General features: G+C 48.4%; 1 protein-coding gene across 1 annotated transcript; it reads right to left on the reverse strand.

The window, feature by feature from the left end:
• Nucleotides 1–323: 323 nt before the first annotated feature.
• Nucleotides 324–1,388, reverse strand: LOC123058454 (uncharacterized). Its single transcript, XM_044481174.1, has one exon. It carries the CDS (start codon nt 1,323–1,325, stop codon nt 606–608), a length of 720 nt encoding a protein of 239 aa, XP_044337109.1. The 5' UTR covers nt 1,326–1,388; the 3' UTR covers nt 324–605.
• Between the last annotated feature and the right edge of the window lie 13,071 nt (nt 1,389–14,459).

A 14,459-nucleotide genomic window follows, 5' to 3' on the forward strand; every position in this document is an offset into this window, starting at 1 on the left:
ATGAAGGGCTCTTCGGGTTTAGATTCGTAGGAGGAGTCGAACGGGGTGCTGGGACGGGAGGAGGAGGACCTGGCCGACATGGCAGCGAGGCGTGGGAGGTGTGGCGACGCGGGTGGGAGAGGTGGCGGCTCGGGTGAGGGTGGGGAGCGGGGTTAGATGGGGGGCAGCGGCTCAGGATAGATGGGGTTTACATGGAGGAAGACTTGGAGTAAACAAATACATGTGCTAAATACACATACTGAACACGGTGTTAACATTATTTTTCACCGATACTGAATGGAACTAGCAGAGTGATGCGCCTGAAACATTCTCTTATGCACCACAACTCCGCTCAATCACAAAGAGAGAAAAGGTAGTTCCACGCCTCTCTACGGTTCGAAAGCAGCTTACCAAAATCACACAACTTCTTCTTTCAGATGAAATCACACGGCTAGTTTCCTAGAGAAATTACATTGGAAATCATTGCTATAAAACAGCCTATCACCTAGCTAGAAATGGCCATCAAAAGAGTGAAAACTGGACAGCTGACACAAGGGTTGGCTGGCGTTGTGGGACACTTGTGCGCCAGGAAAAGCAAAAAATCATACATGGCGACACCGAGGCGGCTAAGCCAGGGGCGAAAACCAGTTCTGTGGAGCGAACACGGTGCAGGGCGTGACGGCGCCAGGCGCCCCACCGATCCCCGCCTTGCACCACATCCACGTCGGCGTGCCCGTGCCGGAGCGGGCGTCGCCTCCCTGGAGGAGCCTCACCTGAACCTCGAACTCCACGGCGCAGACTCTCTCCGCCGCCGCGATGCGGCCGCGCAGGTGCTCGGGCAGGTAAACGCCGTCGTCCCAGTCCCACGCCAGCTCGAACGGCACCCCGCGCGCCCCCTTCCGCGGCACACAGAAGTCGGGCGTGTGGCCCGACGCGACGGTGTAGCCGCCGTACGTCATCACTCCCACCCCGTGGTGGTGGCACCTCTCCGTAGCGCGGCGGTTGCTGGCGTGCAGGACGACGTCGAAGGACCGGGGGATGGACGTCGTCGCGGCCGCAGCCCCCACGCTGCTGTTACTCGGGATCGGCGTCAAGTGGACGGAGAACTCAGGTGGCAAATCGTAGGTGAAGTAGTAGCACACCGTCCCGATGGTGCAGATCAACATGGCGAATTCACAGATCACGGAGATGATGTAGCGGGGGCAGGTGAGCACCGCCGGCCTCTTGAAGCCGGCGTCGCCACCGCGAAGGACGGAGACGCCACGTCCAGGCTTCGCGGCTGGGTACAATGTTTGCTTGACCAAATTCAACAAGGCTCGCACAAGTCGGAAGAGAAGAGATGGCATGTTGCCGCGTACCGGTTGCAGATCTTCCCGGCGGCCGGTAGGGATCGTGCGCGTACTACGAATTTATTATTGTTTGCCTAGGGGCAGTAGGTCAAAATATATAAGATAAAGTTCGACGAGTTATCTGTTACTCTCTCAATTCCTAAATATAAGTCTTTTTACAAATTGCTATACGGATTACGTACGAAGCAAAATGGGTGAATCTATACTCTAAAATCTATATAAATATGTATGTAATCTGTATTAAAATGGAAAATGCTTTGTGAAGCCGAGCTTCATGGAGGCCTCTAAATGTAAAATTTAAAATTTGTAAAAAATCATATTATTCACATTTCAAAAAAATTTAAAAAATATAGAAATAGATGAAGGCATAGTGCACAAGCGTGTAAATTTTTAGTACCCAGTACGAAATACATTGAAATGAGGTTGTGCAAAAAAGACAAATATGAGGCTTTTTAACACATGATACTATTCATCCTTTCAAACCATGAATTTATCTTTTTGTACGGGTCACATTTTAATTATTTCATCCTGAAATTTTACACACATATGCCTCACATCCATGTTTGTCTGTGCAATTTTTTTTCAGATTATTTTTTAAACCAAAATTTTCGAATTCTAAAATTTTCAAAATTCGGCTTCCATGGAGGCCGAGAGCCACAACTCCATTCTTGTATTAAAATATTTAAAAGGGCTTATATTTAGAAAGAGAGGGACTGTTTTTTCTAAATACCCATGAGTTAGGGCATCTTCAACGCTTTTTTTAGAAAGCAGACTACTGCGCGGCAACTGAGACCCTTAATAGTGAGTTAGAAGTCAAGTTCAACACAAAAAATAAATAAATGACAAAGACAAAAGGGTTCTGAAGATGGGCATGTTGAAGTGTATATGTGGATTACCTATCCCTTTTAATAGTCCGGACTTTTGATTGCATTGGTTAGTGCATGAAGCTTAACATGGTACCAGAGTCCAAGTCCTGGCTTCTCAATTTCTCCAAGAAAATTGTTGCCCCCCTCCCTCCCTTTTGTGCCCATGTATATGCCTCTTGAGCCATACCTCTGAGTCTGTCCACGTGTTGACTTCCCGCATCACATGAGAGGGAGTGTTCACATCGAGCAGGGGCTAGCTAGCCAGGTGCAAGTGAGAGCCCACAGACACATAGACGCACAGACGCACAACAAGAAGAATACATCACCTCCCAGGCGCGAGCGAGATGACGCAGCACCCAGCCGCACCAGACTGTAGAGGAAGAAGACCTGCCTGCCGGTGCCACCACAAACTCGGGGAAGACCATGAAGAACTTTTGCGGCACCTCTCACAACACACCTCTCAACTCCTCACAATAGAAGACAAAAGCACTCTAGCCCAACTCCTCCTCCTAGCATGAAGGGTAGAGGCTCGGTCGCGCAGGAGAGCGCACATCCGCTCAATGTGAGGTATGTCCCTTTTCGAGCTGAGAACCTTCCAAAGGTGCAAAAAGGAGATGAATATTTTAAGAATGTCAGTCGGGTGATGAAAAACAATCTCTCAAATAAGGCCTTGTTTCCAGACGTGCAAAGAGCCCAGGCCGCAGCCCCAAAACCCAACCAAGCTAGTCTACACTCTCTGCCTAGCAATTCCTGGGCGAGGAGAACGAAACCCCCAAAACTAGTCGGCGCTCAAGCATGATTAAACGCCTCTCTGAACACACTCCACACAAACTAAGCCATCAAGCAGCTGAAAAAGATGTGGTCGCAAGTCTCGTCGGCGCCACACAAATGTACTTCCCTTCACCGGGCCCGTTCCACTTAACAAGTAGATCACCACAAGTGATGCGATTACGCGCTGCTTGCCAAAGGAACACCTTAATCCTTGATGGGAGTTTAGATTTCCAAATGTCTTGGAAGTCACACACGACAAGATTGTTGGCGAAAATAGCCTTATAAAGCGAACAAGTCGAGAAATCCCCGGAGAGTTTGAGGTGCCAAGATACCAAACCCCAACCTTGGGAGAGGCAGATTGGAGCAAGAGTGGAAACCATCTCATCCCGTTGACCCGCCTAAAATGGGCCCAACACCCGTCTGAAGGTCGGGGCCCACCTTTCTTCTACCCATACACCGGCTACCTTGCATTCTGGCTCTCGAGCAATATCGAAGAGCGACGAAAATCGGTAGCACAGAGCCTCCTCTGCCACCCAATTTTCGTGCCAAAAACTCACTAGCCGACCATCGCCCGCTTCAAACTTGGTTCCTAAACGGAGCAAGTGTTGAACCTTCCTAATCAATCTCGTGAAATGAGATAGACATGTGCCTCTCCTAAAGGAAATGTCGTCTCCTTAAAGTATGTATTCCTGAAGATGGGAAGCCACACACCTCCCTGCCCTCTCAGAATTTTCCAAGCCCACTTCGTAAGCAAGCACCAATTCATGACTTTCGTGTTAGTTATTCCTAAGCCTCCCACCTCTTTGGGGGAGCACATCACTGACTAACTCACCATGTGATATTTTTGTTTCCCGTTCCTTTTGGCCTAGAACAAATGGGAGCAGACTTTGCCAAATTGGTCACAGACTCCATCTTGGAGAAAGTAAAAACCCATGGCAAAAATGGGGATAGAGGAGAGGCTGGAGTTAACTAATGCAAACCTTCCCCCTTGAATCTAGGAAATTGCGCATCCATGGCTCCACATGAGTGGCAACCCTATCAGTTATGAGTGAAAGTTCCTCTATGATAATTTGGTGACCAGCCAAGGGGAGCCCCAAGTATTTAATGAGGAGCTCTCCTAGCTTGTAGTTCATCATATTAGACGCTCTCCAACGGTCTTCCACGTCCCCACTTGTGATGAACACCTCACTTTTCTCACAATTATTTTTCAGACCCGACATCGCCTCAAAACACATGAGGAGGAATTTTAGATTTATGATCTCTCGAGGATCATTCTTAATAAGGATGAGGGTCTCATTGGCATATTGCAAGTGAGTAACCCCTCCCTTGCAGATGCGGACCGCCACGCTAGAGATGTGGCCGGCCCTCTTGGCCCCATCCAGGATGCCGCCAAGGCATTGGCGATAAGATTAAAAAAGCAAAGCGGATAGCGGGTTCCCCTGCCTAACGCCTCTAGCATTGCGGAAATAGTAACCAATCTCCATGTTGATGTTAATGGTCGTTTATCCCCCTCTAACAAGTTCCATGATCTGGCTAGTCCATCTTGGGTCAAACCTTCTCTTGTGCATGATCTCCTGTAGAAGTATCCAATTAACCCTATCATACGCCTTTTCGAAGCCGGTCTTGGGGATGAATGTCTCGTCTCTTTTCAATTTGATCTCATGAAGGACCTCATGCAAGGTAGTGATCCCGTCATGGATGCTATGCCCTCTAATGAATGTTGTTTGATTCGTGTGAATGATATGGTGGGTAACCGGCGAAAGCCAAATCACGGACCCCTTCACGATGAGCTTAAAGATTACATTGATCACAGAAATCGGGTGGAATTGCCAAATAATCCTACCACTTTTGGAAGTAGGACTAGAATGTTGCAGCTGATATGTTTAATCTCAATAAGCCCTCTCATGAAGTCAGTAATCAACCTTAAGTTGAGAGGACCGAGAAGGGTCCAAAGCCGCCTGTAGAAGTTCACCGGGAATCCGCTAGGGCCCGGTACGGCGTCGGTCTTAGTGGAGTCAAGAGTCGCCTTCACCTCCTCGAGCAGAGGCAAGACGTGAGCACTGCATTCTCCTCATTCAAAACCACACTCCTCTATCGACCAAGCTCGAACATCAATCGCCGGGGAAGGATCCCCGTCTATCTTCCTGAAGCAGGCTACAGTAGAAGCCATAAATATGAGCCTTAAGCTCTCTTGGGCCCGAGATGACGGAATTTGCCCCTTTCAAATTCTTAATCTCGCAAAAGCGTCTATGCCCATTGGTGATAGCATGGTGATATTTGGTGTTGGCATCACCGAAGAGGATTCTCTAGGTGCGGCCCCGCTGTTGCCGATACATCTACTCTGCGCAAGCCAGCTCTTCCATCTCTCCCTCCTGAGCCACCGCATCCAGAGATGAAACTTCAGCAAGCAAAGCTTGCTTGCGAGCCTTATTAGCCCCATAAAAATTAGCGGCCCTCACTCTCATGAAATGCTTGGCACGATGGCTACAATTTTTCAAGTGATCCATACTATCGCACATCAAGCCATATCTATGGGGAGGGTTTGAGAGGGCCGCCCTCCACACCTCCGAAACCCTCCCGGCAAACTCGGGGTGGAGAAAACATTGGGCCTTGAAGAAAAATGAGGTGTTCTACTAGGTAGAACCTCTCCTGAATTCAGAAGAAGCGGTGAATGGTCTGAGCCAAGGTGGAGAGCCGCGGACAGCGAACCCCAAAATTTACCCTTCCACTCACCGGAGACGAGAACCGGCCCAAGAACGATCCAATTGGAACCAACTGCTTGTTGGTTCGGGTAAAACATGCCCCACTCCTCTCGATCTCGTGGATTAGTGCCAAATTTTCTATGAACTTTGAAATGATCAATACGGTTGACTAGAGGGGGGGGTGAATAGGCAGCTAACAATTTTTAGCTTTTCTTTAACAATTTAAACTTTGCATCAAAGTAGGTTGTCTAGATATGCAACTAGGTGAGCAACCTATATGATGCAACAAAGATAGGAACACAAGCAAGAAAGAGATATATCATAAATAAGCTTGCACAAGTAAAGGCACAAAATAACCAAGAGTGGAGCCAGTGGAGACGAGGATGTGTTACCGAAGTTCCTTCCCATTGATGGGGAAGTACGTCTCCGTTGGAGCGGTGTGGAGGCACAATGCTCCCTAAGAATCCACTAGGGCCACCGTATTCTCCTCACGCCCTCACACAATGCGAGATGTCGTGATTCCACTATTGGTGCCCTTGGAGGCGGCGACCGAACCTTTACAAACAAGGTTGGGGCAATCTCCACAACTCAATTTGAGGCTCCCAACGACACCACGAAGCTTCGCCACAATGGACTATGGCTCCGCGGTGACCTCAACCGTCTAGGGTGCTCAAACACCCAAGAGTAACAAGATCCATAAGGGATTAGTGGGGGAATCAAATTTCTCTTGGTGGAAGTGTAGATCGGGGCCTTCTCATCCACTCCCGAGCAAATCAACAAGTTTGATTCGCTAGGGAGTGAGATCGGGCGAAAATGGAGTTTAGAGCAACAATGGAGCTTAGGGTTGGAAGAGGTAGTCAACTAGAGGAAGAAGACACCCCTTTTATAGCTTAGGACAAAAATCCAACCGTTATCCACCTACCAGCCCGCGACCAGCGGTACTACTGTAGGGACACACGGTACTTCTGATTGCTGACAAGCGGTACTACCGCAAGGCCACGCGGTACTACCGTGCGGACCCGCGGTACTACCGCAGCAGTAGCAGCAGCTAGGGCAGACCTGTAGCACAAGAGCTGAGGGCGGTAATGCCGCGGGCGCGGTACTACCGCTCCCCCTTGCGGTACTACCGCAAGGCAAGAAACCCCTAGCATGGGAAGAGCGCGGATAAAGAAACATCCGTGCCTACTTCCGCTGGTAAACGGAAGAAGCAAAAGTCCGACACAGTACTACCATAGAGGAGCGGTACTACCGCCTGACAGCTGATCCAGGCCGCGCACGGTACTACCGTGCAAGGCATGCGGTACTACCGTAGTGGTGCGGATGTAAAAAATTACATCCATCCTACTACCGCGAAGGAGCGGTACTTGGCCTGGGGGCCACGGTACTGCGGCTCCAGAGGAGCGGTACTACCGTGGGCACATGTGGTACTACCGTGCCAAAGTGCGGTACTACAGCTCAATAGGGAGCAGTACTACGGCAAGCCCACCAACAGCAGACAGGACAAGGGAAAGGAGGAACAACGGAGGATTCTCCAAAGTGCAGGGGAAAGGAGGGGACAAGGAAGAAAACGTGTATGTGATGATTCCACCCAAACCTTTCCGACGCGGACCCCCTCTTAATAGTACGGCTTTCCTACGACTCAAATCCACCAAAAAGAAACGTAGAAAAAGACGCTGTCTTCATCAATCTCCGAGGGGCACCAAACTGTCTTATGCCTAGCGATGAAATGTCTGGGAAACTCAAGGCACACGATTAGTCCGCAAACGCATTGTCATCAATCACCAAAACACCTTAGGGATAAATATGCCCTTACAAACTTTGTGTAGCTACTTTGGACATAGCCAAGCGCACATAAAATATTTCAGATATATTGAACTTATTTTTTATAAGTTATGTTTATAAACCTGATGCATAAGGATGGCAATGGGCAGGGTATGGGACGAGTAGATAAATACCATACCCATACCTGTGTAGTCAATGGGTATAAAAGATTACCCATACCTGTACCCATGTGTATGAAACTTTACCCGTACCCGTACCCGATAGGTACCCATACCCATTGGGTACCCAATGGGTAGATTAAACAGTATATAAGTCATTCATAATTTTATATTCACCGGTAGCACATTTGACAAAATAACATTGATCTCAACTCAATAACACAAAGATGAGTACATGACAATTATCTCAATTCAAATTGATAATTGTGGACAACTTTAACATGGGTTTAGAAGCTCATGACAAAACACTAACATAGGTACACTTGTGAATCATGGTTAAGGTCCACATGTCAGTATAAACGAGTAGGGTGTGGGTATATCCATGGGTATAAGGCTATACCCATGCCCTACCCATGACTTAACGGGTAGGGTATGGGTACTACCCATTGGTATAAAATTGCGCCCATACCCCACCCATGCGGTACGGTATTCGCGGGTACCCGCACCCATGGGTAAAATTGCCATCCTTACCGATGCAAATACAATAGTGATTTTAATTCAAAGCCAGAAATAATTCTTGTTAAACCTTTAATTTTTTTGGAAGGGTCTTGTATTTATTATAAGCTCTTCAAAATTTCCTCGGTTTAACAAGTCATTTTGAAAGATCTAAATAAATGTTGGGCTTTTTCATTTTATTTAGTTTTGAGGCTTTGAAATTTCCTCAATTCAAATTTCATTGAATTTAAATATGATGCATTAATGCTCTCTAATATAATTATTTACGTTAGCATATTCTTTGGCTGCGAGAACGTCTTTCTTAACGATCATGAAGTCACTTTATTTTATCGAGATGAACCCTTTGGTTCTCGACAACATGTAGGTTGAGTGTGTGACAAACGACACACGACAAAGTTCTCCGCAGGGAGGGGGTATCGGTGTCAAAACCGGCGGATCTCGAGTAGGGGGTCCCGGACTATGCATCTAAGGTCAATGGTAATAGGAGACAGGGGACACGATATTTACCCAGGTTCGGGCCCTCTTGATGGAGGTAATACCCTACGTCCTGCTTGATTGATCTTGATGAGTATGAGGATTACTAGAGTTGATCTACCACGAGATCGTTGTGGCTAAACCCTAGAAGTCTAGCCTGTATGATTGTGATTGTTCTCTATGGACTAAACCCTCTGGTTTATATAGACACCATAGGGGTCTAGGGTTATACAAAGTCGGTTACAAAGAAAGGAAATAATAAATCCGGACGCCCAGCTTGCCTTCCACGCAAAGGAGAGTCCCATCCGGACACGGGAGTGAAGGAAATATGCCCTAGAGGCAATAATAAAGTTGTTATTTATATTTCATTATATCATGATAAATTTTATTATTCATGCTAGAATTGTATTAACCGGAAACTTAGTACACGTGTGAATACATAAACAAAAGAGTGTCACTAGTATGCCTCTACTTGACTAGCTCATTGAATCAATGATGGTTATGTTTCCTAACCATAGACATGAGTTGTCACTTGATTAACAGGATGACATCATTTGAGAATGATGTGATTGACTTGACCCATCCGTTAGCTTAGCACGATGATCATTTAGTTTGTTGCTATTGCTTTTTCCATAACTTATACATGTTCCTATGACTATGAGATCATGCAACTCCCGAATACCGGAGGAACAGTTAGTGTGCTGTCAAACGTCACAACGTAAGTGGGTGACTATAAAGATGCTCTACAGGTGTCTCCGATGGTGTTTGTTGAGTTGGCATAGATCGAGATTAGGATTTGTCACTCCGAGTATCGGAGAGGTATCTCTGGGCCCTCTCGGTAATGCACATCACTATTAAGGATGGCAATGGGTCGGGTTTGGATCGGTTTGAACAATATCAAATCCATATCCATATCCATGAAGGTAGTCCCAGCCCATCCAAGAAAAAATCCATGGGCAAAAAATTGTGACCATGTCCAAATCCGATGGATATCCATACCCATTGGATATTCATCAGGTCCTCTCAAGACCTATACATAAGACATAACTCATTGCACAATGTGCACTCTACATTGGCATGCTCACTCCCTGCCGTGCAGTCATAGCCCTTGCATTGTCCCACTGATGCGGCCATGCATCAATGCGTGTGTGGAAAAGCGAAGACGGAGGGGTCAAGGAGGTTTTCGCAGGCTAGTGGTGGCTGCTGCAGCGATCCACCTTATGTGGGGGTAGCGGCTGGCAGCGGCGGCCACCTCTAGGGCTATGAGAGGAGTAACTCAAGGAGATGGCACCGATTCTCAATGACAAGTCATTTAATAAGTGTAGATAATAGGATGAGAAGGTGCGTTGGAGTATGTTACGGTGGGGATTGTGCAATTTCTTTTGGATGTTTTAGATAAAGGATAAAATTATAGTGGGACATGTGGGTAGCAGAATATTGCTTGTTAAGTCAGATGATTGGGCCGGGTTTGGATATATACATGGGCACAAGATTATGTCCATGCCCTATCCACGAGTAATCGGGTCGGGTTTGGGCGCTGCCCATGGGCTCAAAAGCATATCCAAACCCTATCCATTCGGGTTGGATATCCATGGGTATCCATGTCCATGGATAAAATTGCCATCCTTAATCACTATAAGCCTTGCAAGCAATGTAACTAATGAGTTAGTTACGGGATGATGCATTACAGAACGAGTAAAGAGACTTGCCGGTAACGAGATTGAACTAGGTATCGAGATACCGACGATCGAATCTCGGGCAAGTAACATACCGATGACAAAGGGAACAACATGTGTTGTTATGCGGTTTGACCGATAAAGATCTTCGTAGAATATGTGGCAGCCAATATGAACATCCAGGTTCCGCTATTGGTTATTGACCGGAGACGTGTCTCGGTCATGTCTACATAGTTCTCAAACCCGCAGGGTCTGCATGCTTAACGTTGGGTGACGATCGGTATTATGAGTTTATGTGTCTTGATGTACCAAAGGTAGTTCGGAGTCCCGGATGTGATCACAGACATGACGAGGAGTCTAGAAATGGTCGAGACATAAATATCGATATATTGGATGACTATGTTTGGACATCAGAAAGGTTTCGAGAGAATTCGGGCATATACCGGAGTACCGGGGGGTTACCGAAACCCCCTGGGGAGTCAATGGGCCTTAATGGGCCATAGTGGAAAGGAGGAGGAGGCGGCCAAGGTGGGTGCGCGCCCCCAATCCCAATCCGAACTGGGAGAGGGGTCGGCCCCCCTTTCCTTCTCTCCTTCTCCCCCTTCCTTCCCTCTCCTACTCCAACTAGGGAAGGGGGAATCCTACTCCCACCGAGAGTAGGACTCCCCCCTTGGGCACGCCTAGGAGGCCAGCCCTCTCCCCTCCTCCACTCCTTTATATACGGGGGGAGGGGGCACCCCAAAGACACACAAGTTGATCATTGATCTCTTAGCCGTGTGCGGTGCCCCCCTCCACCATAATCCACCTCGGTCATATCATCGTAGTGCTTAGGTGAAGCCCTGCGCCGGTAACTTCATCATCACCGTCATCACACCGTCGTGCTGATGAAGCTCTCCCTCGACACTCAGCTGGATCAAGAGTTCGTGGGACGTCACCGAGCCGAACCTGTGCAGATCGCGGAGGTGTCGTACTTTCGATACTAGGATCGGTCGGATCGTGAAGATGTATGACTATATCAGGTCATCTCTATTGTCGTCACCGTCTTCATCGCTCGACAGATCAATGACTTCAATCCTGCGTGTGGCAAACTCCACGTACAGGCGGCGGTCCGACTCGACACGCTCCGGGAAGCATCGACGGAGCTCCACCATGTATGCCTCACCGGCAACATCCGCCATGAGAACCTCGCGGGCTACTCGGTCCTCCTGCCACTAGTGTGGAGTGGCCACCCGTCGGTCCATCGACGGCTCCGATGGCGGTAGATAGCTATCGGGGAAGTTACGACCGTCGGCGGCGCCATACAAGTGCACTGACTTGATGTCGTATGCATGCGCCACCGCCTCCTTTGAATGGAAGGAGCCAGGCTGGTGCGGCGCGGGAGGAGGAGGCACTACCATGTGGATCCGCTGGCAAAGCACTGCAAATGGGCGTCGGCGAGCAACGTCGGAGAGATCTAGCCATAGGAAGAGGCAGGGTGGTGATTTGGGTGGCGGGGTGGTTATTTGGGTGGTGGAGCGGTGGTAGATGTGGCGAGCGTGTTTGACTCGGCGACTGAGCAGGTGAGTGTTTTTACTCCTCAATGGAAGCTCAGAGTACTAACTCCGAGATGGTTTATTAGTCCCCTTCGTATTCGCTGTCAAATATTGACCACAGTTTTAACTAACAAAATGTTAATGCATGTCACAAAAGTTTATACCATTGAAGTTTAAATATGAATCAAATGATATGATTTTTTATGACATGCATTAACACTTTATTAGTTTAATTTATGATTAAAATTTGACACATAAAATATGACGGAGACCAATATATCAGAAAAGAGATGGTTTTACTACTTCGGCAAGATGCTGGTTAGACGAGTAAACCGAAGTCCTCTGAGATCATGTTTGGGGGATGACTCTAGGGGTTCACCACATAGCGAAATGCTAAGGGGCGACTGTCGAGGCGATTGCTTGGCGATATCCTCCCAGTGCTAGGGTTAGGGTTTCGGCGGTGGGGATGGTGTGTCTACGGTGGTGTTGAGGCGGCGACTGCGCCTCCCCTCGACGCAGACCGATGGAATCTTCTGCTCCACGGCGCGGAGCCATGGCGGGGAGGACGAAAGAGAAATCTACAAGGACTCCGACGTCAAAGGCTTCCCCAGTGGCGACAGAGACCCCGGGCAAAAAGATTAGCGGGGACTCGTCCAAGTCTCCCATCACATGCAAGACGCCGGATCCAACTGCGAGGCTCTTGGCGAGACTAGGAGGGATGGCGCTGTTGGACAAGGAAGCGGAGGGTTTTGTCTTTGAGGAATCAGGTCAGATCTTTCCCAAGAATGCTAAGTGGACAATGGTGGGGAAGGTGTTCTCGCCACGCCCGTTTAACAAAACCATACTAGAGAAAACTATGCAGAGGGCATGGGGTCTTCATCACAAGGCAAGATTCCGGGACATGGGTGATAACATCTTCGCAGTTCACTTTGGCAGCGAGGGAGATTGGAGACATGCAATGTCAAATGGACCATGTCAGTTTGATTTTAATGTGATGGTCCTAAAGGATTATGAGAGTAACATAAGACCATCAGAGATGATCTTTGACAAGGTGGATGTTTGGGTGAGAGTGACAGATCTACCACCAGGGAAGAGAACTGATGTGTTTGGCAGAGCGTTGGGAAATTGGCTGGGAGAGGTCATCAAGGTCGATGTGGATAAAGATGGAATGGCAAGGGGGAACCAGCTGCGAGTTAGGGCTCGAATCTCCATCTTTGAGCCTCTGGTTAGGGGTTTCTTCCTTAAAGCATCCCCGGAAGACAAGACACGAACGTGGTTTGACTTTCACTATGAAAAGATCCCACACTTTTGCTTCGAGTGTGGGAGGCTAGCGCACGTGGATGGGCGTTGTAACCCTCCAGTTGACAAGTCGACACAATGGGGGGACGCCTGAGAGCTTCACCGAGAAGGAGCACTGGCTCCAAAACCAAGACGAAGGGAGGGAGAACAAAAAGTAGCGGCAGTTTCATGAGCTCACAGTCTGAAGGGAATACCAGAGAGGTGTTCTCTGCGCGGGGGAGAGATATACCAACAAAGCGCAATATGACCGCAGAGTTTGATAGACCAGAGAGCTCCCACACTGGTGGGAGGCAGAAGATGGACAAAGAGGAAGTAAATAGCCCAAAGAAAGATCGTTACAAGGGCGAGTGGCCGCAAGAAAGGGATCTCAGACATGAGATTGAAAGGAAGAAGGAGAGGGATCTGAGAGAGCAACTCAGGATGCAGCAGAAACAGAGGGAGTACGAACGTGTGTAGTACGAGAGGAGGGCACAAAGTGACAGAGATTCTGTACCCAGGGGTGCAAATGAAGGATATGGGTATAAACCCCATTACCCTGTGGAGAGAAAAAGAGGACACTATGTTAGAAGGCCTTGGCATAATCATGGGGAGTATAGGGAGAGGGAATCTAGCCCACTAACCACCCACAACTCGAGGAAGAGGCAACCCAGGCAGATGTGGGTAGCAAAGGAAGGGGGTGAGAAGAAGGAGGGCCATGACAATTTCATACGTGACACCAGACAGAAGACTGCTTTTGTCTTTGACCGTATTACTGAACATGATGATGTAGCGGCGAACCCTGCCAGGGAGCAGGGGTGCCGAGAACAATGATCATCTTAGCCTGGAACTGCCGAGGGTTGGGGTTGGACTCGGCAGTGGGTGAACTACGGGACCTGATTAGGTCATACAGCCCAGCGGTGGTGTTCTTATCAGAAACAAAGAAAAGAGTGGGAGCGATGGCGAGGTTAAAATGGAGTCTGGGTTTCAACAATGGAGTTGTGGTGGACTGCAAAGGGAAGAGGGGTGGCCTTGCACTCTGGTGGAGGGATCATGTAGAGATTACGGTTCGGTCGTGGTGCTAGTACTACATGGACGCACACATAGTGGATGGAGGTATCCCCTTCGGATTAACTAGAATCTAAGGGGAGCCTTGCATTGACAAAAGAACAAAAACCTGGGAGGTTCTACGCTACCTTAGGAAGCAAGACAATCTACCATGGCTATGCGCCGGTGATTTTAATGAGGTCCTTCGACAACATGAGCAGCAAGGTGGCAACCCGAGAAGTCTGAACCAGATAGCACAATTCGAGGATTGCTTGTCTGACTGCGGACTTGCTGACCTCGTCTTCTTTGGATATCCGTACATGTGGGATAAC

The sequence above is a fragment of the Triticum aestivum genome, chromosome 3A (genome assembly GCF_018294505.1).
Source record: "Triticum aestivum cultivar Chinese Spring chromosome 3A, IWGSC CS RefSeq v2.1, whole genome shotgun sequence".
Lineage (NCBI taxonomy): Eukaryota > Viridiplantae > Streptophyta > Magnoliopsida > Poales > Poaceae > Triticum > Triticum aestivum.